This window comes from Tursiops truncatus, chromosome 1 (genome assembly GCF_011762595.2).
Source record: "Tursiops truncatus isolate mTurTru1 chromosome 1, mTurTru1.mat.Y, whole genome shotgun sequence".
In the NCBI taxonomy this organism is placed as follows: Eukaryota; Metazoa; Chordata; class Mammalia; order Artiodactyla; family Delphinidae; genus Tursiops; species Tursiops truncatus.
This window is the reverse complement of record NC_047034.1, coordinates 75,647,510-75,672,742: the sequence shown is the minus strand read 5'-3', so window position 1 is coordinate 75,672,742 and position 25,233 is coordinate 75,647,510. Positions and strand designations below refer to the sequence as shown.

The 25,233-nt window shown below is 35.7% G+C and overlaps 2 protein-coding genes across 6 annotated transcripts in view; both read right to left on the bottom strand.

Moving 5' to 3' along the window:
* The window catches only part of GOLPH3L (golgi phosphoprotein 3 like), a 37,364-nt gene extending 22,079 nt beyond the window's left edge, over window positions 1-15,285 (bottom strand). For 3 of the 5 annotated variants that reach the window (XM_033859990.2, XM_004317032.3, XM_033860003.2), the window contains exons 1-2: window positions 15,153-15,285; window positions 12,955-13,149 (exon numbers count right to left, since the gene is read on the bottom strand). In XM_033859990.2, the coding sequence (XP_033715881.1) occupies window positions 12,955-13,137 (183 nt within the window). In that variant the 5' untranslated portion in view covers window positions 13,138-13,149; window positions 15,153-15,285. Of the gene's footprint in view, window positions 1-12,954; window positions 13,150-14,556; window positions 14,694-15,152 lie in introns of all 5 variants that reach the window. The other 2 variants (XM_033859992.2, XM_004317031.3) reach the window with 2 other exon arrangements.
* Window positions 15,286-15,852: 567 nt separating this feature from the next.
* The window catches only part of HORMAD1 (HORMA domain containing 1), a 28,786-nt gene continuing 19,405 nt past the window's right edge, over window positions 15,853-25,233 (bottom strand). The window contains exons 10-15 of the mRNA XM_033859979.2: window positions 23,611-23,870; window positions 22,058-22,124; window positions 21,904-21,980; window positions 21,089-21,172; window positions 18,756-18,827; window positions 15,853-17,082 (exon numbers count right to left, since the gene is read on the bottom strand). Of these exons, the coding sequence (XP_033715870.1) occupies window positions 17,002-17,082; window positions 18,756-18,827; window positions 21,089-21,172; window positions 21,904-21,980; window positions 22,058-22,124; window positions 23,611-23,870 (641 nt within the window). The 3' untranslated portion in view covers window positions 15,853-17,001. The remainder of the gene's footprint in view (window positions 17,083-18,755; window positions 18,828-21,088; window positions 21,173-21,903; window positions 21,981-22,057; window positions 22,125-23,610; window positions 23,871-25,233) is intronic.

The window sequence follows — 25,233 nt, the reverse complement described above, 5'->3', positions numbered from 1 at the left end:
CTCTCATACCCACCAATTTTCCCATCTGCTTCTCCCCCCACCCCAGTTGTGGGGCTTCCCTTCATAGAACAGCTTTGTGTAAATTATGGAACAGAACATATACATTATAAATTTTCATAAAATATTGGGAAGTAGAAGTAAAAGAAACTGTGAGAGAGGTAATTTCTTAATCTTTCATAACAGGGAGTCAATAGGATATTGCCTAAATTGGAATCATGTGGTTTAAGAAAACATGACCCCAACACCATTTTCTAAACACATTTTTGGTTTAACATTTCCAAACATACACAAACTATAGAGATTATTAACCTCTATGTATCCATCATCTAGCTTCAATAGCTACCAGTACAATCTTTCATCTATACCTCTCACCCCAACTCCAGATTATTTCAGTGCAAATCCCAGCTGCTGTAACATATCATCCATAAAATATTACAATACTTTCCCCAAGAGATGAAGGAAAAAAAATGCAATACTTCACACCTAAAAAAAATTAATAGGGCCTTCCCTGGTGGCGCAGTGGTTGAGAGTCCGCCTGCCGATGCAGGGGACACGGGTTTGTGCCCCGGTCCGGGAAGATCCCACATGCCGCGGAGCGGCTGGGCCCGTGAGCCATGGCCGCTGAGCCTGCGCGTCTGGGGCCTGTGCTCCGCAATGGGAGAGGCCACAACAGCGAGAGGCCCATGTACCGCCAAAAAAAAAAAAAAAAAAAAAAAAAAAAATTCCTTAATATTATCAAGTATTCAGTAAGCATTCAAATTCCATCAATTATTTAATGCATTTTTAGAATACCTGGTTTGTTTGAACTAGGAGCCAAACAAGGTCCACACATAGTCTTATTTTTTTCATAAGCTCTTTTTTAACCTTAGTGGGGCCTTTTAGTAAATGATATCTTGTTTTGAAGAAAAGCAATATTCAGTTTAACCTCAATTTCCCTTTTATGTCAAATTCAAGTAACATTACACTCAACATTTTTTAAAAATGGAGTAAATCATACTACATGTGCTATTTTTTTTTTTTTTTTTTTTTTTTTGCGGTACGCAGGCATCTCACTGTTGTGGCTTCTCCCGTTGCAGAGCACAGGCTCCAGACGCACAGGCTCAGCGGCCATGGCTCACGGGCCCAGCCACTCCGAGGCACGTGGGATCCTCCCGCACCGGGGCACGAACCCGCGTCCCCTGCATCGGCAGGCGGACTCCCTACCACTGCGCCACCAGGGAAGCCCTACATGTGCTATTTTTAAAGTAAAATGTAATAAATATAATTTTACTTAAATTTAACATAAAAAGAAAATGAACTGAAACTGAAGGAATTACTGAACTTCAAACATTTCCTTATTACATGAGATTTTCCTAAAAGACTCATTTCTAAGGTTAAGAAAATAGATTTAAGAGGTTGAGTTTTTTGTTTAAAGTAAATGTTTCAATATTAGACACATCTAATTGACTTCTCACTATAAAAAATAAAAGTTAATATTTCTCCTATGCTTTCTCCCATCTTTATTCCTTTACTTCCCAATTTTTAAATTATAAATTTATATGGCTATTATTATTTTTTATTGATATAATTGACATATAACTTTATATTAGTTTCAGGTGTACAACATGATTCTATATATGTATATATTGTGAAATGATCCTCACAATAAATCTACTTAACATCCATCATCAAACATAGTTAATTACAAATTTTTTCTTGTGATGAGAACTTTTAATATCTACTCTCTCAGCAACTTTAATATATACAATACAGTATTATTAACTATAGGTATCATGCCAAAGATTACATCTCCAGGACTTATTTATTTTATAACTGGAAGTTTGTACCTTTTTGATTACCTTCACTCATTTCACCTACCCACCCCCAATCCCTACCTCTGGCAACCATCAATCTGTGCTATGTGTCTATGTGTTTTTTTTTTAATTCTTCATATAAGTGAGATCATACAGTATCTTTTGACTGACTTATTTCAATTCAGTTTGGTTATTATTTATTGAGTATTTATATGTGTCAGGCTGATTTAAACATTTTATAGAAGTCATTTAATTCTTACAATAGCACTATGAAGTCAATATTATTATCTCTATAAAATGAGTATAAGGAAATAATGTGGAAACCGAGGCCAAGTCAAATATTTAGTAAGTGGTAGACTTTGCATTTTAATGTAGCTATGTCTGCTTCCAAAGCCTGTGTGTTTGTTTTTTTTTTTAATAAATTTATTTATTTTTGGCCACATTGGGTCTTCGTTGCTGCATGCAGGCTTTCTCTAGTTGCAGCGAGTGGGGGCTACTACTCTTCGTTGTGGTGCGTGGGCTTCTCATTGCAGTTGCTTCTCTTGTTGTGGAGCACGGGCTCCAGGCATGCGGGCTCAGTAGTTGTGGTGTGTGGGCTCAGTAGTTGTGGCTCGTGGGCTCTAGAGCACAGGCTCAGTAGTTGTAGCGCATGGGTTTAGTTGCCCCACGGCATGTGGGATCTTCCCGGACCAGGGCTCGAACCCATGTCCCCTGCACTGGCAGGCGGATTCTTAACCACTGCACCACCAGGGAAGCCCCCAAAGCCTGTGTCTTTAAACACTGCCTATAAGAAAATTAGAAAATGCAGTAACTAAGCACATTGAGATGTATGATAAATGCAAGGGAATTTAGAGAATGCAAAGATCACTGTTTGATTTGTGATAGGCTTTGAAAGGAAATGTAGAATTTAAATTAAAACAAATTATGGGGACGGTAACATGGTAGGAATATATAAAAAACAAATGTGGGGATTCTGGGAAGTTGCAGAGTAGGAAGCACCAGAAATTTGTCTTCCCACCTAGACAACAACTGTATCAGTAGAATCTGTCTGACATAACTATTTCGGAACTCTGGAGGCTATTGAAGGCTTGCAACTTCCAGGGGAAGACGTGGATCATAAATTACAGTTAATTCCAGTCAATTTCAAATCTTAGTTTAGCAGAGGCTACCCATCTCCCATTCCCTCACCCCATGGCAGGCAGCCATGCATGTGTTCTTAGAGCAGCTTACATGCCCCTTACTAGGAGCTAGGGTGGGCAATAAGGACCCTGTCCTCCAAATATCAGATATCAGGGATCTGCATTCTGATCATGGAGGTGCAGACACAGAGGCCATTATTATAACCTCCCTGGTTTGCTGCAAGCCTTTCCCCTTCTGGTGACTTCCAGGTGATTTAAAGGGCTTATGTCTTTTCCCTCCTCTTCATTTTCCTTTCCCCTCTTTTTGGAGCCAGATACCAAAGACTAGGACATTCAAAAGTAACTACATACACAGGGGAAATTAGAAGGTTATTGTAAATGCCCAAGGAAAGGCACAGGCTCAGAAAAGACTTGAGAAGACCTTAGTTTTACACTTTAGGCTGATCCTCAGCACAAAAATAGCCTACAACAATTAAAAAAAAAAAGCATTACACCATACACAAAAATCAACTCAAAATGGATTAAAGACTTGACCGTAACTTCTGAAACAGTAAAACTACAAGAAGAAAACAGAGGGTAAGCTCCTTGACATTGGTCTTGGCAATGTTTTTTTTGGACTTGACACCAAAAGTACAAGCAACAAAAGCAAAAAAATCAACAAGTAGAACTACATCGAACTAAAAAGCTTCTGCACAGCAAAGGAAACCATCAATAAAATGAAAAAGCAACACATGGAATGGGAGAAAATATTTACAAACCACATATCCAATAAGTGATTAATATCTAAAATACACAAGGAACACACATATTAATAACTCAACAGCAAAAAACCAAATACCCAATTTAAAAATGGGCAAAGGACCGGAACAGACATTTTTCCAAAGAAAACATATAAGTGACCAACAGGTATAGGACAAGGTGCTCAACATCACTAATCATCAGGGAAATACAAATCAAAACCACAATAAGATAATGCTTCATACCTGTTAGGATGGTATTATCAAAAAGATAAGAGATAACAAATGCTAGCAAGAATGTGGATAAAAGGGAAACTTTGTACACTTGGTGGGAATGTAAAGTGGTATAGCCACTATGGAAAACAATATGGAGGTTTCTCAAGAAATTAAAAATAGAACTACCATATGATCTAACAACCCCGTTTCTGGGTGTACATCCAAAGGAAAAAAATCATTATTTCAAAGAGATATCTGTATTGTCATGTTTATGGCAGCATTTTTCACAGTAGCCAAAGTATAGAAACAATATAAGTATCCATCAATAGATAAATGGATCAAGGAAAAAAAATGTTACTCAGTCTTTTTAAGACAGAAATCCTGTCATTTGTGACAACATGGAAGAATCTGGAGGGCATTATGCACTGGAGATATTTCACCTGGAGGTGAAATAAGTCAGAAAGAAAGACAAGCATTGCATAGTATCACTTAATGTAAAATCTAAAAAAACTGAGCTCCTAGAAACAGAAAGTAGAAAAATGTTTGCCAGGGACTGGGGGGTGGGGGGAAATAGGGAGAGGTTGGTAAAAGGGTACAAACTTTCAGTTACACGATGAATAAGGTTTGAGGGTCTAATGTACAACGTGGTGACTATAGTTGATAACACTGTATTGCTACCTACTTTTTTTTTTTAAGTAGAGTTGATTTACAATATTGTGTTAGTTTCAGGTATACAACAAAGTGATTCAGTTAGATAGATAGATTGATATAGATATAGATAGATATATTCTTTTTTTCTGATTCTTTCCTATTATAGGTTATTACAGATGCTGAATATAGTTCCCTGCACTGTTACAGTAAATACTTGTTTATTTTATATATGGTGATGTGTATCTGATAACACTGTATTGTACAATTGAAATCTGCTAAGAGAATAGATCATAAATGTTCTCTCTCACACACACACAAAGGTAAATATATGTTAGGTGATGGATGTGTTAATTAACATGATGGGGGGAATCTTATCGCAGTGTACACATATATCAAATCATCATGTTGTATACTTTAAATACTTTATAATTTTGTCAGTTATACCTAAATAAATCTGAAAAAAAAAAACCCAGCAAACTCTGGGTAAGGGACATAATCTGATTTCCAGAGTTACCATATCATTAGATTCAAATGTCTAATTTTCAGTCCAAAAAATCATAAGACGGGCTTCCCTGGTGGCGCAGTGGTTGAGAGCCCCCCTGCCGATGCAGAGGACGCGGGTTTGTGCCCCGGTTCGGGAGGATCCTGCATGCCACGGAGCGGCTGGGCCTGTGAGCCACGGCCACTGGGCCTGCGTGTCCGGGGCCTGTGCTCCGCAACAGGAGAGGCCACAGTGGTGAGAGGCCCGTGTACCGCAAAAAAAAAAAAAATCATAAGACATATAAACAGTTCAGTATGCTGACTCAAAGGAAAAAAAAAAAGACAGAAACTGTCCCAGAAAGACCAGATGGCAGACCTAGTAGACAAAGACTTTAAAACAACTATCTTAAAGATTCCCAAAGAACTAAAGGAAGATGTGGAGAAAGTCAGGAAAATGATGTATGAACAAAATGGAAATATCAGTAAAGAGGTTGAAAACTTAGAAATCAAAAAGGAATTCTAGAGCTGAAAGTATAATAACTGAAATTAAAAAATTTACTAGAGGGATTCAAAGGCAGATTTGAGCAGACAAAAGAATTAACAAACTTGGAGACAGGACAAATTGAAATTATTGAGTCTGAGGAACAGAAAGAAAAAAGATTGAAGAATGATGAACAGATCCTAGGGAACTGTGGGATATCAACAAAAGTGAACCAACGTATACATTTTGGGCCTTCCAGAAGAGAAAGCAAAAGGGGCAGAGAGATTATTTGAAGAAATAATGGCCAAAAACTTCCCAAGTTTGATGAAAGATATACATATAAATATCCAAAAGCTCAATGAACTCCAAATAGGATGAACTCAAAGAGACACACACTGAGTCACATTAAAATCAAACTGTTGAAAGTCAAAGACAAAGAGAGACCTTGAAAGCAACAGAAGATAAGCCACTTGTCCCATACAAGAGATGCTCAATAAGATTATCAACAAATTTCTCATCAGAAACGTTGGAGGCCAGAAGACAATGAGCTGATATATTCAAAGTGCTAAAAGAAAAAAAAACAACAAACCTGTCAACCAATAATTCTATATCTGGCAAAACTATCTTTCAAAAGTGAAGGAGAAATTAAGACATTCCCAGATAAACAAAAGCTCAGGGAGTCTTTACCACTAGGCCTGTCCTGCAAGAAACGCTAAATAGAGTCCTACAGGCAGAAATGAAAGGACACTGGACAGTAACCCAAAGAAGTATGAAGAAATAAAGATGTCAGTAAAGATAAACATATGGGCAATTACAAAAGCTAGTATTATAGTAAAAATGGTTTGTAACTCCATTTTTTGTTTTCTACATGATTTAAGAGACTAATACACTTTATTATTTTTTTTCCCAATGAGGTATATACTTTCTTTTTTTTGAGACTAATACACTTTAAAACATTAGTCTAAAAATGAGTATTAGTATAACTTTGGTTTGTTACTCTACATTCTGTTTTGTACATAATTTAAGAGACTAATGCATCATAATTAGTTTAACTTTTGGGGCACAAAATGTATAAAGATGTAATTCTGTAACATCAAGAACTAAAAGGGGTGGGATAGAGCTATACAGAAGCAGAGTTTTCCTATTTTATTCAAGTTAAGTTGGTATAAATTCAAATTAAAGTGTTATAACTTTAGGATGTTAAATGTAGTCCCCATGGCAACAACAAAGAAAATAGTTACAGAATATATAGAAAAGGAAATGAGAAGAGAATTAAAACATTTCAGTATATTTATGTTTGGTTTGAACATAAATTCCACAATTTGTTGACCAGTTTAACTTTGACTCCCATAAAGAGAGGATAATATTTGCCTTACAGGATCAAGCAAGAGAAAGTGCAAAATGTTTTGAAAACTTTATGTTATACCAATAAAATATGAAGAGGGAGACAAAAGAGATGAAATGGCTCCCATCAAGTTTACAGAGTCAGTGGTTACTGCCAGAAGTCCAAATTTAAGTGGGTGGGTTTTGTCTTAATATCAATACCAGATATTTTAGAAGACAACAGTGTGCCACTGGTGGTTGGGGGAGCATACAGAGAGGCAGGCTCTCAATGAAAACAGCTTAAACTATATTTTCCTACTGTTAAAATAGGACATTGGTCTCCCAGTTTATTTCCTTTTGTACCAATAGTAAATAATTCTTTGTGGTTATATGACTAGATATAATTTTTAAAAAGCAAAACAGAAGTTTTTCTCTTTTAATAACAGCCTGTGTTAATAAAAACCACAAAACCTGACAAACGAGTCTTTCTGATACACTTGCCCTATTCACAATGGCAATACTAGTGACAAGAGATTTACTGTTCATTTTGTGCTATCAGGAAACTAAAAGACCAGGTCGTGACCTAAATTATAAATTACACTTTTAATCTTTTGATTTTAATAAAATGTTTTAGAACTGAGCAACTTTCAAAGAGGAGCAATTTTCTCCCTCTATAGCCATTCATCCACAAGTTGTTTACTGACTTATTGTGACTGATTTTTTTTAACTTACTGATTGTTCACTGAGATTTTTTTACCAGCTTTAAAAATGTTTGCACTTCCAATCTCCCATCGCTAATAAATTACAATGAGTAAATTATAACTGATGAAGGATCATTAGTAAGCTTGAAAAGCTTAGCATTAACATATTTTATAATTTAAAATGAAAGTTTTATTCAGTTTGATTTATCATTTTTATATACGTATGAAGAGTGACATTGTTTGAAAGAACATAATTAGTAAGTACAAGAATATTGTTAGCAGCACTATTCATAATGGACTCCTGAATGTCCATCTACCAGTAGAATGAATGGTCATATATCCATATAATGAAATACTATCTTGCAATAAACTGAATTAAATTATATGCAACAACATGGATGAATTTCAAACATATTGGACAAAAGACTACATGACAGTATTAATCTCAAAACATAAAGTTTAAAAACAGGCAAAACTAAAATATATTGTTTAGGGATATATACACATGTTAAAACTACAGGGAGGTAGGACAGCATGTGATTAGGGAAGGGCACAAGATGATGCCTCCAGGATTCTGATAATGTTCTATTGATGGTGGTTACATGAGTGTTTGCTTTAAAATTGCTTGTTAAATTTTACATATGTATTTTATACACTTTTTGGAATGTGCTATATTTCACAATTTTTGAAAAGTTAAACAATAAAACACACAACTGGATGTCCAGCTCTGGTACTTGTTTCAAAACATCTGAGTTCATTTAAAGGAGATGGGATTTTTTCAAATATTTGTGATTTTTCTAGCTGCAAATCACTGAAATTATTACAAACATCCAGCTCATGTTCTTTTTTCCTAGAAACTGTCTCTCTTCACAGACTAACTCTTGCTTATCTTCAGAATTCAAGTTAAGAGTTATCCCCTCCCAGAAGTCTTTCCCAGTATATCTTCTCCTTCCCTCTCCCACCTACTACTTTTCACAGTACTCAGAACATAGTTATGCATATATCGCACTGTACTCCAACAGTCCACTGACTTTCCTGACCCCCTCCTAACTTCTCCAGCCATTCCCAGGCCACTAGACTATAAGTAATCTCAAAAGCAGGGACTATTGTTTTTGTTCTCTTCTAATATTCAGCACTTGACATATATGAGGCATTCAATAAATTTTTGGTGACTAAACAAATGAATGAAAATATATTTCCCTAATACCAATGAACAATACTTCTTGTCGATTTTTACTCCAGTGACATGAGAAATATGGTGAAAAGCTTTTATGTCACAGTGCTTAGTAAGCACTCAATAAATGGCATTATTAAGCAAGAGCTTTGCAAGGAAGGGAAGAGGGCTAAAAAACACTATCCAAATTTAAAATATTATGGCCAAAAGTCAAAAGCATTAGTAGGTTCACTCCTCTTACAGGTAACTTAATTATAAAGATTTTCATAAAGAAGTTTTAAATATATTAGTAATTTAATTAAAGCACTAACTGTCCATGAATCAATACAAATATCTATATCAAAACTCTTAACAAAGGCAATAATGACAAATAAACAGGATCTTGATTTCAACAGGAAATAAATCTATTTTATTTTGCTCAGGCTGGTGCTCAAGTTTAATTTTCTCAGTTGAGGTCAGTGTTACTGAACTGAGGTAACATCTAATTTTAAACATATTTGAAAGGTTAGACTCTTCAACATAAAAATTTCTTGATTATTTCACAAGACAATGAAGCTTAATATTTTAAACTAGTCTGTGGCAGCTACTACTCAGAAGACTCTTAAGAAAGGATGACAGTAATATTTCACGAGCAATCTGACTATATGACCTGCTGTCATTTTTTTCTAGGCCTACAATTCTTGAAATATTAGTCTCATTATGTTATTTTCTACATATAGGCTTTTTAAAACATAATTTAAAAAATTATAGCATTAGGTTCTATACTTTAAACTTTATGAAACTCTTCAGCAAAAGTGAACTTTGAGACATTGGGATGCAAAGTTTAACATTTGGCAATTTTTTTTTGACATGTCACAAATAAACCATGAAAAAACAAGAAATTACATATATACCAAAACATATACTCACAAAGAACACAGAGCAAAAATATCCTTCAATTGTATACAAAAATGAAATGGACGTCGCTGTTTTCATCAGGCTGATCCTCTTTTACTTAAAGGAAAGAGTCTAAGTCTCGCCTGGCACTTAAAATCATTCCTACTCTGATCTGAGTCTAATTTGTCAATTCTGAATCTCATTGTTTTCTAAAAACACCATCTACTTCAGTCATACTGGTACTCAATTATCTCCCAAATTCATCAAGCTCATGAAACCTCTGCTCACTCATCCAGAATGTGTTCCCTTCCCTTCTTCCATTTATGTAAATCCTATCCATTCTTACAGGCCCAGCTGGTTTTACTGCCTTCTGTTCTTCCCCAGATTATTTCCACTTATGATGATCTCTCCTTCCTCCAACTTCCTCTGCTCTTACTGTTCTAACTTGGAAACACTTGCTGTTTTTTAGTTGTCGTTTACTTCTTTAAAAATCTTTTGAATTGTGAAATGTAATGCACACACAGAAGAGTACACAAAAGTGAAAAGCTCAATGATTTATCCCCAAGTGCATATCCATGAAACGTTCCCCAAGTAGAGAAATAGAAAACTGTTAGCACCCAGAAATCCCTTCATGCTCTTGTCTAATCACTAAAACTCCCCTCCTCCCCTGCTCCTCACTACCCTAACAACTATGGTAATCCCCTTCTTGCTTTTCTGTATGTTTTACCACCTAAATATGCAATCCCAGATACCACAGTTTAGTTTTTTGAATTTTATATACACATAATCATACAATATGTATTCTTTTGTGTCTGGCTTCCTTTGTTGAACATATATGAGAATCATACATGTTTTGTAACAATGTTCATTTTCATTCTATATAAAAATATATTTATACTCATTTAAATAAATGAACGATTCATTTTTATCCACTTCTGTTGATGGAGCTTTGGGTTACTTAATTTTTTTTTTTTTGGGTTACTTAATTTTTAAAAAGACGTATTATTTGTTTTATAGTATATATAGACATATTATTTGTTTTATAGTATAAAATATTATACTATTTTATATTTACCTTAGTATTTGTATAATGCTAAGCACATTAAACATTGATTAAATAAATCAACAAGTGGTTTGAGAGATAAGAAGAAAATAAGTTGAGCTGGAAATCAATGTAGTATTTTTTAGAGAAAGTTATGTAACTGGCATTTTGGAACAACTATTACTACTTTAATAAATCAGAAGGTTTGACCTCTCCTATTTATGTACGCCTAAGGATTTATCATTTCTCATTCTTTCTGAGCCAACTGAAAGCTAAAAACTTAATTTATCAGCTATCTCCAAAAATAAAATTCAAACAATTCAAAAGGCGGATATTATCTGCCCATCTTTATACAGTATTTCACCAATATGTTGAATACGCACTACGATCATAGCTCTAAACAAGCTCCTTTATTTTTTTATCTTATTTCCTTAAGTTTATATTAACTATTATAAATTTAGGAACACAAAGACAAGTCCAAAGGCAGTTTTGCTACAGAACAGAAGCAAAAATTCTAGTACCTAGGTTCAGCAGGAAATTAATCATTCCTATTCAAAACTGAAACAAACAAAACAGCATTTTAGATCTAATATGCTCTTCTGTTTTAGTGATTGAATGTTTCCTAGGCACCGTGTAAACATCTCAAAATAGTATTTATACCACCTAATCTTCAGACCTACTCTGACTTTCTCTTAGAGAGTCAGTTTTGCTTTTTCATTTATTTGACTTTTATAAAACTAGACCCTCACCAACTTTCTCAGCAAACAGGAATATATTCTTCTGGGTAAGATTTTATGATATATTTGCATCTTGGCCAAGTACACATGGGAATGTCTCTAACGTTAGTTTTAATAATACACAGGCTATAACAAGTCTTTTAATTTCTGTTCAAGTTGGTAATTTAACATGACAAAAATCAGAGAAGGGAAAAATGGTAAAGAAAAACTAAACTAAACTAAAATAAGGGTATTCTCAAGTTGAGGAGTCAATGTAGAAAAGAACAGATATTACTGGATGTATGTAACCAATTCATTTCTAAGAACAACAATCAAAGCCACATTTAGTATTTTTTTAATATAAAGTAACATTTTAATTTGATAAGTTTTCAAAACTGAGGCCAATAATAAATATGCCTCTTTTTGTACTCACCAAAGTCTTCTTAACAAGGAAGTAGATTATTTAAAATATTATTTGTATATCCTTTTTTTTTTGGCTGCACTGCACAGCATGTGAGATCTTAGTTCCCCAACCAGGGATCAAACCTTCGCCCCCTACTTTGGAAGCGCGGAGTCTTAACCACTGGACCACCAGGGAAGCCCCTATTTGTATATTTTTATAACCTCTTCATTAGCGAAGAAAGTGATGGGAAAACACAATAAAAAGTTAAATTACAAGTGAAGGATAATGTATACTACTAATAGAAAAGCCAAGAAAATATTTGGTTGTATCACAAGATTTGCTATCTCGACTAATTTCATTATAAAATAGATGTTCTGTTAATAAGGGAAAAATTAGAAAAAAGGGAAAGCTGTAATTAATTTTAAAACATTTTCTAAAATAATCCTCATCAATTGTTGATATTTAACTTCTAAAAATCCACAGAATAGAGGGACTTCCCTGGTGGTCCAGTGGTTAAGACTCCTCGCTCCCAGTGCAAGGGGTCCAGGTTCCTGGTCAGGGAACTAGATCCCACAGGCCACAACTAAGGTTTTCATGCTGCAATTAAAGATCCCACGTGCCATCAACTAAAGATCCTGCACGCGGCAACAAAGATCCCACATGCTGCAGCTAAGACCCGGCGCAGCCAAATAAATAAATAAATATTTTTTAAAAAAATAGCTGCTCTGCTTGTCCAAAACCACTAATAAAAATAAAGATACACAGAATAGAATACGAGTTATTCTTCTGTATTATAAGAAACCAACCCCTGTTTATTTTTGTAAGACAGCTAATCATACATGTTCCTTGTCTTCTCATTTAAAAGACTTTTCTCCCCAAAGCTCAAGAAGACTTCAATGTGTGAGCCCTCTTTCTTAGTTTAATAAGAGGTTATTTCACCATCAATCTCACTTGGGAAACTACAAGTACAAACACTTTATACTGTGTTACATCTTCTAAAATTCTGGAGTAATTTTGTAATTAAATTATACTTCAAGAATTATACTTCTGGATTTTACCCTCCAAGTATCAACCATCCTCCCAAACTCCCCCATCCCCCAGATGGCTGAAGCACAATTCTAAGGCCAATTTAGTATTAATGAAAATATTTTATCAGATTACTTCCTAAAAACATTCCAATATTTAAGTCTTTGAGACAGCATAGCAAATCCAATTGCATTACCTCTTTATCTTTTAGTCCCAGGAGCAATACTTCTTCCATAAGCGTGAGGCGGATATCCTTAGAGTCTTCAGTGTCCTCATTGTCCTGACTTCTGTCTTGATTAGTGTCTTCCTCACTTTCCACCTTCTTTTCAGAGTTCTTCCCTCCTTCTGTACGACGGGCCCGGTGAGTTAAAGTGGTCATTCTTACCTGTCTCTGGAGGGGGTGATGAAAAAATATCTATATGTGTGCTTATGTAAATAAACATCTAGATATTCATAAATGCATACTAAAAATACATATAGGTAAGAAATATTTACAAACTTAAATAAAGAAAGGAAAGAGTAATGACCAGAAAAAATTAGGTGGATAACAATATCTTTTCCAAAGTAAAATAGGTTGAACTCCACTGGAGGCATTGACAAGAAATCAAATCATTAATTCTAAAGACCAGTAGAAAGGACCGACTTTTTTTTTTCTTTTTTTGTGGTACGCGGGCCTCTCACTGTTGTGGCCTCTCCCATTGCGGAGCACAGGCTCCGGACGCACAGGCTCAGCGGCCATGGCTCACGGGCCCAGCCGCTCCGCGGCATGTGGGATCTTCCCGGACCGGGGCACGAACCCATGTCCCCTGCATCGGCAAGTGGACTCTCAACCACTGCGCCACAAGGGAAGCCCAGGACCGACTTTTAAGCGTGCTGATTTCTTGTGCATAACCTAATCACATAATCATTGTGATTCCTTTCACAAAATGGATTCTCCCCAAGTTAAATAATATGGAACAGCAAAAAATTGTGAGCATCCAGCTCCGAAGAGCATACAGTAATTTATGTGCAATTTCTATAAATATTCAACAGTTCATTATAAAACATACAAAAAAATAGTGAAAAAAATTAAGAAAAACTAAATAGAAATATATGTTCTAATATTTCCTTCCCAAACCCTAATGACTCATTTCATGCATTCACTTTGGAGATTACCAGTCTACAGAATAACACTCAGAAGATCATGTGTAGTAACTTTCATCTCTATCCCTAGGCTAGCCACCTTGCAAATACACAAACAGCTGACAACAGAAAGCACTGGCAAGAGAATGTTAAAAGATTAGCAGATTCTTTCTCAAGTACAAAAAAAATCAGAGCACAAGCCCTTTTATACCATGCACTATAGTTTTTTTAAAATCTACAGTCAAGAGAAATTGCACTACCATGTGTGATAAAGTTTAAAGTTAGCATACTTTAGATATATCTAAATGTCATTTTTAAGATGAAATACAATAAATATTTTAAATCAGCAATTACTGAAAATAGCTTTTTCAAGATCAAAAGAATGCATTCAAGAGACTGGATCCCATTCTATCTTCTAGTAATATCTTCCATTACTCCCAATTATGTACTGTTAAACCATTTCTCAAACATGTCCATGCCTTCCACCTCTCTCCTTTGTACAGGCTGGAGTTCTCTCCCTTTTCCCTTCCTTTCTAAATTCTACACATTCTTCAAAGTCCTATTTAGGACCCACTGTAAAGCCTTCAGTGAATCTGCTTCTCCATTACTCCTATGTCCCATAGCCAGAATAGGTCTCTCCTCAGCTGTACGTTCACACAACTTTATTTATACTTACTTCCTTTAAAGTATTTATTATAGTCTTTCTTTTGGTATGGCTGTCTCTCAACTGTAAACTTCTTGAGGGCAGGGATATTGTCTTCTTGGGTTTTTATATTCTCCATAGCAACTAGCACAATGTCTTTAACGTTGTAACTGCTCGATAAATATATACTGATTAAAATGAATACTCAGAAATACATGTAAACGTTTAAAAAAGAAATACAAATGAAGTGACTTACAAAAGATTCTTTGTACAAGGCTATATTTCAAATAATTCTTGGCGGGAGGTGGGAAGAAGAGTGAAAGAGGAAGAGAAGCATGAAATAAATGCTTAAAGGCACTAACCCTATCTGGCACGGTGAATAGAGCTCATATCCTAACCCAATCCAAGAAACTTTAAATCTTCAGGGCAAAAAAATAATGGGGCATCTTCTTTGAAAAATTAATCGCCCTTGGACATTTACTAGTTAAAGACCCTATTTGGAAAAAAAAAACCCAAGGGCCCCAAAATTAAATAAATAAAAACCTCCCTCTCCCCACAAAATGAAAAATTTGGAGGTTTTTTTTTTTTTCGACGTTAGAAAATGTATTGATATTTCCCCCGTTGCTTACCTGACGTTATTTCCTGGGTTACGGCCAAACTCAGGCTGCAGCTTGCGCTCTATTTCAGGGGGACACCTGTCCCCACCCCCACCCCCCCACCCCCGACCGAGTAGGTGAAAAACTTCTCAGCCACGCAGAGAGAACAAACTTCCTGATCCTTCGATGCACAGAAGGAATAACACATCAGCTTCCTCAGGATCACTAAGCAACCTACCTTGGTTTCTTCATTGGACCAATCAGAAACCTCCAAGGTTGAGTTCAGCCAATCGGAGCTTACGAGGGGAGGCTCTCCCCCCGCCCGGCTACTGCGTTGCGATCCAGACAAACACCACCAAAAGGAGGCAGGTTTGGGCTCAACCTGACAGCTGGTCAATCCAATGAAGGAACCTTGGTAGAGAAAGGAAAGAGGGCTGCGCTCCCCACCCTCCATTAAACCGGCCAATCAAAGCGTTCGGTGAGCTATCACCAGCTGCCGATCTACAAAGGTTTCTGTTGGTCAACCTCAGTGTAGCAGGTGTGTTACTGTAGCAGTGTATACTGTACTGTGACAATTAGGTGAGATGGGTTGGGATCCAATAAAGCTAAGAATACATAAACATTTAAAAATTGGTTGTTTTCGACAGTTAGCCTATCCCTAACTTTCCTGTTCCAGAAAAAACCGATCTGGGTCAGTTTGTGGACGTTTACTTGGTTTACATTAAACAGAATAGGCACATTTCTACCACAGCATTCATTCTAACATTCGCTATTAGTGCTTGTTACTGGCAAGCCCACGGATAATAATATGTTTTTAGAATATGGCTGCTGAAAATGCAAGAGGCAAACAGACCAAGTTTTAAGCTTTTCTTTTCTAGAGCACAGAAAACAGTCAAGTGTGGAACCGGGTCCCAGGTTTCTCACTAAAAGCACAGTATCTTTCACTACCACTCAAAAGTTCTAGAAAGCGTGCTCAACTCTTGCAAAGTAACATCTACTGAAATGATCTCAAAATTAGTGCCTAAAAATTTTCTGCTATTTAAATAAAAATTAGAAGCCATGAAAGAGTCTAGATGCTGAACAACATTTTATTTATGCTGCCAAAAATGGCAGACTTTAAAATCATTTTCTCTTGTAGTAAAAAATGTTAAAAGTTAAAGCACCGATTTTTAATTGTACATTATATATTATCATGTTAATACACTATATCAAAGTACTGAAGAACATTGTTTTAATAACATGACAGACATAGCCAGTTAGATTGTATAGTTTTAACACAAGTAAAAAGTGAATTACTATCAAAATTTAATACCAAAATAAACATTATTTACTTCAAAAATGGCTTTAGAGGACCTTAAACGTTAATATATGTTAAAAGAAAGTGTCCACCAAAATGGAAGATAGATCAATATTGAGTAGATAATTAACATAACAAATTATGACACTGGTACTTTTAATTCAAAAGTTCTCCTGAGTTTGTCTCAGATAAGATTAAGGATCACAATATGATAGTCAGCTAAGGATTAATTTTAGTGTACTAACTTCTTAAGACTACATGTAAGTTTTCAGAGGTAGGGCAAACACACCTTAAAACAGTAATATAATGTCCTTTAAATGTTGTGAAGAACTTTGCAAACATGCAGAAATAAATTTTTTTTTTTTTTTTTTTTTTTTTTTGTGTGCGTGGGCCTCTCACTGCCGTGGCCTCTCCCGTTGCGGAGCACAGGCTCCGGACGCGCAGGCTCAGCGGCCATGGCTCACGGGCCCAGCCGCTCTGCGGCATGTGGGATCCTCCAGGACCGGGGCACGAACCCGTGTCCCCTGCATCGGCAGGCGGACTCTCAACCACTGTGCCACCGGGGAAGCCCAGAAATAAATTTTTTTATGTATTTTTCTTTGGTTCACTAAGCTTTCTTCTTTTTGGCACTGACTCTTGACTAGAAGAATCAAGGTGATGAAGGACCTGTCAAAAGAAAACAACTACTAAGAATAGATACTTTCCAGTTTAAATGTCTTTAAGTTTTGAGCTTTTTCATGTCTCTGAGGTCCCTTCCTTCCTTCCTTCCTTCCTTTCTTCTTTTAAAAAATTGTAACTAACATACCATTTCCTAAGATAGGATAGCTGGGTTCTCTAAAAGTAGGTAAATTTTATTATTGACATATTTATATATCCTGATGGCTGCTGAAAGTATAGCCTTACAAAGTATAAGGTTTTCATTAGGGATGTTGGAGTAGTTAGAAAGATAGATTTGACATTATGTTCTCAAAATAGTAAAATATTTTGAGGGGAATGAGGGGGGAGAGATTAAAAAATGAGCTGCAAATAGAGAAACATTCCACTTTGGCAACACGTAAGATTTAAATCATGTTTTGTTTTTGTATATGGTGCTTAGCAGTGCCCGATAGATTTTAGAAATTCATTGCACCCTTGAATGAATGGGAGGGTGAATTAGGAAAATTGCTAACAAGATTCTGAGTTATCAAACTTTTATTTTTCTGGTAAAACTCACTAATGATACAAATTGGATTATGATTTTGCAGAAAAAATCAAGGCTTAATACACTGGGGAAAAAATTAAAGAACCTAATATATCAGGTTATTCCATTCCCTTCTTAAGATATATAAATTGAAAACAGTATTAACCAACTAGTATATTTTTGAGATTACCCCTTTAACACTTGATTTCTAAAAAGAATCTTAAGTTTTCAGTTATCTAATTTTAACCTACTACTAATAATAAAAATTCTGGTTGAAAAAGTATAAATATTTATCTCAGAAATGACAAATACATTATCTGATTTGGTAAAATAAGGTTCCAAATATAAGACAACTGTTACAAGATTTAGGTCAGGAAAATTTTCTTTCTTCTAAGGTACTAGGAGGAGATGCTATATTTTTAGAGAACATGTGGATTTGGTAACTTACCTTGTTTCTACTTTCTCTAGAAAGCTCAGATCAAACCTGTGGCCCAATTCTAATTCTATATAAATAAAATGGCCTGAATATTCTTGTACTCTCATTTTCTCATTCTATTCATATTTTTCCTGACATAGATCTTTTAAATTTTTATTTTATTTTTATTTATTTTTGGCTGCATTGGGTCTTTGTTGCTGCGCGTAGGCTTTCTCTAGTTGCGGTGTGCGGGCTTCTCACTGCAGTGGCTTCTCTTGTTGCAGAGCATGGGCTCTAGGCGCGCGGGCTTCAGTAGTTGTGGCACGCGGGCTCTAGAGTGCAGGCTCAGTAGTTGTGGTGCACGGACCTAGTTGGTCCGCGGCATGTGGGATCTTCCTGGACCAGTGATCAAACCTGTGTCCCCTGCATTGGCAGGCGGATTCTTAACCACTGCGCACCAGGGAAGTTCCCTGATGTTGATTTTTATTTTATAAATTCCTCCAACTATTTCAGATCATTCATGGAATAAGACAGTAAATGTTTACATGGAAAAATTAATAAACCACATAGCATATTTTATTTTAAAATCACCCCATTTTTTAGAATCAAATATATTTAAACAAGATTTAGATATCAGAGCTCTGCGGTATATCCAGGAATATAATCATATTTATCATTAAATTTAATCTATAGTAATGATATTCTGATACTTGCTATTTTATTCAGCCTATATATAAGACTTACTGTTTTCGCAGATTCAAGCTGACTTCTCTTCCGATTTTCCTTAGAAGATTTTACTTGTTGATTTCCATTAGCCTCCACAAAGATAGAATAATTACTAATTGGTTATTTCTCAAAGAACAACAAACATGCTTTTTCAACCGCAGGCAGCTATATGCGGTTTTTAAAAGAACAACTTTACTGCGATATAATTCAGATACCATACAATTCATCCATTTAAAAGTGTACAAAATTAAGTGATTTTAAGTATATTCACAGAGTTGTGCAACCATCACCACAGTCAATTTTACAGCACTTTCATCCTCCAAAAAGAAATCCTGTACCCTTATAGCTATCACTCCCCTATTCCCCCATCCTCCCGCCAGCATTAAGACTTTCTGTTTCTATACAAATCCCTATTCTGGGCTTTCATATAAAGGGAACCATATTATATATATATATATATATATATATATAGTGTGTGTGTGTGTGTGTGTGTGTGTGTGTGACTGGGTTCTTTCACTTAAAGAAACGTACTGGTACTTCATTCCTTTTTATGGCTGAATAATAGTCTGCTGTATGAATACCACATTTTGGGGCTTCCCTGGTGGCGCAGTGGTTGAGAGTCCGCCTGCCGATGCAGGGGACACGGGTTCGTGCCCCGGTCTGGGAAGATCCCACATGCCACGGAGCGGCTGGGCCCGTGAGCCATGGCTACAGAGCCTGTGCGTCTGGAGCCTGTGCTCCGCAACGGGAGAGGCCACAACAGTGAGAGGCCCGCGTACAGAAAAAAAAAAAAAAAAAGAATACCACATTTTGTTTATCCATTCATCTGTTACATTTAGGTTTTTTTCCCCACCTTTTGCCTATTGTGAATAATGCTACATATGCGGTTTTTAAAATGAATATTGGATGGTGACAAATTATTAGCTGCTATAGTATTATTCTCTAAAAGTACATACTTATTTTCTGATGCTTGCAATGTCCTTTTCGATAACTTCCTTAGTATATATATTATTAAATATTTTCATTTCCTGCCCTTTTCTAACCATAATTCAGTCATTATTCTCAAATACAGGAGTACTTTGGTGGAGTAAAGGATAGTAAAGGATACTCATCCTAAACAGAAGCTGCCTAGGAAGAACATTTTGCTGCTAGAGGTAGTAATTTTTGAAATTCTTTTATCTCTTGCTTTTCTCAGCACACTAGTTTGAACGCTGCCTTCTACCAGTTCTTAACTTCCCATGGAGAATGTGGAAAAAAAGGATGCCTAAAAATGGCACTATCATCAATGGTGTTCTGGTAAATGTTTAACCAGTTCTCTGGGAGAAAGAAATCCTGAGTTGAGGCATTTGCTGATTTCCATGCTATGAATACTCTCATCATGTCCAGTTTCAAGCTGTCAACATGATGTCACTGAATAAAGAGTTGGAAACAAATGCTCCAGCGTACCACTGTTAGAGTGTGCTATTTGTTTCCTTACGTTTTACAGAATGCTTTTTCTTCACCTCTGAACCTTTGAGAGTAACTTAAGGGTCTAAATAAAATACAAATTTCTATTCAGTACAACTCATAAAACAGTCATTTTTAATGTCTTATTAACACGATAGTCCATTTACAAGATAGAACATGGGAACAGTTTGGTGTTCTAGGAAATTTCCTTGGGAGTCTGGATGATAGCATCACTTCTCAAAGCCTTTCCTGGATTCCCCTTTCTATTTTTTTAAAATAAATTTATTTATTTTTGGCTGTGTTGGGTCTTCATTGCTGCACGCGGGCTTTCTCTAGTTGGGGCAAGAGGGGGCTACTCTTCGTTGCGACACGCAGGCTTTTCATTAGGGTGGCTTCTCTTGTTGCAGAGCACGGGTTCTAGGCGCGCGGGCTTCAGTAGTTGTGGCACGTAGGCTCTGTAGTTGTGGCTCGCGGGCTGTAGAGCATAGGCTCAGTAGTTGTGGTGCACGGGCTTAGCTGCTCCAGGGCATGTGGGATCTTCCTGGACCAGGGCTTGAACCTGTGTCCCCTGCATTGGCAGGCGGATTCTTAGCCACTGCGCCACCAGGGAAGTCCCTCCCCTCTCTACTGTACCTTCAGTAAAATTAACCATTCTTTCCTTTGTGCCTCTATGTAGCCTATTCAGACTGTTATTATGGCCCTGTATCACTGCTTGTTGACCTCCAATTACTACATTTTCATCTAAGAACAAGTTATACCTCCAGCACCTAATAAAGTACCTGAAACATAGTATGTGCTTACCAAACGTTGGTCCAATAAATGAAGTATTAAAAGCAAAATAAACTCAAATATGGGGGGAAATTACAAGGTTAGAATGGAAAACAAATCTAAAGAGATGCTTTTACCATTTTATTCTGAAAGATTTTTCCACTTCTTGTTTTGCTTTGAGACACATCAAGTTCAGATGTTTTACTGACTAACTGCTCAACCTAGAAAAGAAAATAATTACACAAAACCACATAAAATAATATAATAAAAGTTTTTCGTAACAATAATGGGGGTCAAAAATTCAATCACATAAAATTTAGGGTCTTGCTATGTTGGGTTAATGAAAACCAATAATTTTGTGTTGGTTCTGTCATAAAAAGTGCAAAGGTAAAGATAGTGAAACTGACACTGTACACAATTGACCATTCACTGAATTCAGAAAGTCCCAAATTATCACTAGGCACCACTCTTCCAGAAGATAAGAACTTCAGCCCACCCCCATTGAAGAAAGGCTGCGCGAAGGAAGGCAGACAATCATCAGTCCCATTATTTTCATGTTGATTTTATCTAAATGTTATTTCAGGATTTTACTGTGTGTAGAAAACAAAATTAAACATGTTCTGCTCCAAGGCAACAAAAATGTATTATATAGTCCATTTGTAAATACAAAGGGCTGTGGAGTTAATAATTGTTTAAGATTTTATTTAGCTCTGAAATTCTGAGATTCTCTGAACAGTATTTAGGTTCATTACTAAACAAATCAACCAATAAAATACTTAAAACTTTTCAACGTATAATTCTCGAATTTTATTAATAAGCATTCTTAATACCTAATTTTCTTCTAAAAGACCTAGAATATAAGAAAATCTGAGAAATAACTAAATAAGCATATAAGCATCTGTCTTTTGAAAAAAATAAAATTAGAAGTGAGATAGAACTGTCAAATTTATACCTGAGAATGGGAAATTGAAAGATCTGGACTTTCTTTAGACCTCATAGCTTCATCTTCTTCACAAACTACACCTGGTTCTGTTAAAAAAAAATAGTTAAAATGGTATAAAATTGAATTGGAAGTGAATTAATTTACATTTTCATTAACTCCTTACCTCCAAGTTCAGAAGATCCAGGGTTTTTTTTCTGCTCTTCCATTTTAGTTTCAATGTCAAAATCATTCTACATAATTACATGAAGGAAAAAATGGACATATTTCAAAAAGAAACTAAAACAACTGGGTAGAATATTTATGAACAAATTTGTTTTATGTGAAGGTTAAATATAACATAACACTACAATGACCTTACACTTGCTAGAAATAAAGTGGCCCTATAATTACTATAATAAGGCAACTTATTTATCCAAAGTATAAAATCCTATTTTTTTTTTTTTACTTTGCAGGGTTGCTTTAAGGCAGATGATAAAAATATACAACTTTCTCAAAAATGTATGATGGTTCTAAGAACACTTAGATCTTACTATTGTTTGAGAACACTGAATTAGACATGGTCACACAACAAGCTACTGCTTCTGTAGCTCTGGAATTTCTGTATAGATATTAGCATAAACTCTGAATATGACCCAACCCTCTTCAGGGAGTTGGGGAAGGATAAGCACAGTTATGGTATGGTAGAAATAGCAAAGGTTTAATGTCTATAATTATTATTCCTTTTGTGATATTTGTCAAAGAGCTTTAAATATTTTAAAGAACGCTTCATAAATCCCAGCCATATTTGTTTATAAGGCAAGACTGGGATTTAGGTTTTAGGAAGAAAATTCCTTATTCTTTGACTGAAATGGTTAAAAACTGAATTTTCTACTTGTAAGGATGTGGCCACAGAACCTAAATCAGAATAGTCAATCTCTATACATAAGAACTGTGGTCATAATTTAGAATAAAATGAGACAAGAGAAGACAACAAAGATGAGATTAAAGAACAATTATATTAATGATGAAAGATTTTCTGGGAGTGAGGCTATAACAAAAAAAGCTTTTTTTATACTTCAATTCATCCATTCATTCAACCAATACTGAGAATGCATTCCGTAAATCTAAGTGTTAGGGACAGGAGGATTAAAAAGATAAGACACTTTTCCTGCCTTCCAGGAACTTCCAGGCTGCTTCAGGACACTGAATTTCCAGGCCCTGAAGAAATTCAAGCATGAGCACTTAGTAGGGGTGTTGTATGGTAGAAAAGATTCCAGCATTCGTTGGGGGATTAGAGTAGTTCAGTGGACTTCTTTTCTTTCTTTTTTGGCCGCGCCGCAGGATCTTAGCTCCCCAACCAGGGACTGAACCCAGGCCCTGGCAGTGAAAGCGCTGAGTCCTAAACACTGCAGCACTAGGGAATTCCGTGGTTTTCAAATTACACTCCAGACCAAGGGGTTTCCTCAGAGTCCACCATGAGGGTAGGTGAGGTGGTGAGTGGCTCGGCCTCCAGGACCATTCCCTACTTCATTCACAGTAGTTGTGCTTTTAAATTTCTGAGAATAATGTTGTTTGCATCCAGGTAAAAAGTTTTAAAACCACAAACCTTAACCTTCTTTAAGGTCCCTTCCAAACTTGAGTTTATAATTGTAATAAATATTTATAGCTATTAAAGTCCTCAGAATTGAATCAAACATTCATTACTCTTGTTCTTCATAACTCTTTGAATATACTTACACTTATGTAATGCTCCTGTTCATCTTTGAAATCATCTTTGTCCATAAGAATTTTTTGAAGTGGTGTTCTTAATTGTTTTGGTGTTAATACAGATGAATCAATATTTTCTATTCGTTCTTTGTCAGTGGTCACTTTTACTTTGAAGGTGTGAAAAGGTGTTGGGATTTCTCCCACATTTAAGTACATAGGCTCCCCTTCAAATATCACTCCTTCACAATTACCATCCTTAAAACCAGGAGGCTGGTAACCTGGGGGTGTAACTGCAGAAAAGTAAGTATAAACTGTGCTGTTCATGAAACTGAAGAAAATACATTAATTTTTATTATTATAAAATATATGCAGATTAAAGAAATTTCAAACAGTATAGAAGAACATAAAATAAAAAGTAAAAATCACTCTCCTACTATCTCCAAGTTCCTATTTTATTCCTTAAAGGTAAACTTTTTTCCCTACACTTGACTGACTATGTGACCTTGAGGAAACTACCTGTCATCCTTGATTTGGTTTCCTCATCCGTCAAGTGGGGTAAATACTAGTACCTACCTCATAGGGTCACTGTGGTATTAAAGTCTGTAAAATGCTCAGAACAGAACTGGCACAGAGTTAAGTATTCAATAAATGTTAGTTATTATTGTTGATGCTTTATGTTCTTCTAGAAGATACGATGCATGTAAAGTATATATTTTATATATTTATATAATAAATATAATATATAATATTTAAATTATATAATAAATACATGTATATCTCTTTAAAAAACACAAATGAGGTCATACTCTTCTGTACCTAGCTGTTTTTAACATCACCTTTTTTTTAAAAAATTTATTTAATTTATTTTTATTTTTGGCTGCGTTGGGTCTTCGTTGCAGTGCGTGGGCTTCTCATTGCAGTGGCTTCTCTTATTGTGGAGCACGGCACGTGGGCTTCAGTAGTTGTAGCGCATGGGCTTAGTTGCTCCGCGGCATGTGGGCCAGGGCTCAAACCCGTGTCCCCTGCATTGGCAGGCGGATTCTTAACCACTGCGCCACCAGGGAAGCCCTTTAACATCACCTTTTAATCTGTTTTTAATATTTTTTGGATAACAATTTATCAGCACATTCTTTTAAATAGCTTGCACAGCACTACTATATAGATGCACCATAATTTATTTACTCAGTCCTCCAATAAACAACTCAAGGTTGTTTCCAGTTTGTTCCTGGTTTAACCAATACATTATGAAAATCCTCATAAACCTATAACCTTGCAAGGTTGTCTAAGTATATTCGCAAGATACTCTTCTAGCTACAGAATTTCTGGATTAAAGAGAATGTGCCAAATTTTGATACTGCCAAACTGTCCTCTTAAAATGTTACATGGCACCTATATACATTCCCTCAAGAGTATACAAAAGTACCTGCTTACTCCCACACCCTTGCCAACAATGATTTTACAAGTTTTACTGATCTGATAACTGAAAAATGGTATCTCATTGCTTCACTTCCTTAGTTATGAATGAGGTTGAACTTCACATGGACATGTTCAGACCACTGGAGAAGTTGTGTATATTTTTTCAAATACTGATATTAAATATAAATTTTATAATTTCAAAAAATATATAACAATTTAGGTGCTTACAAACATTTG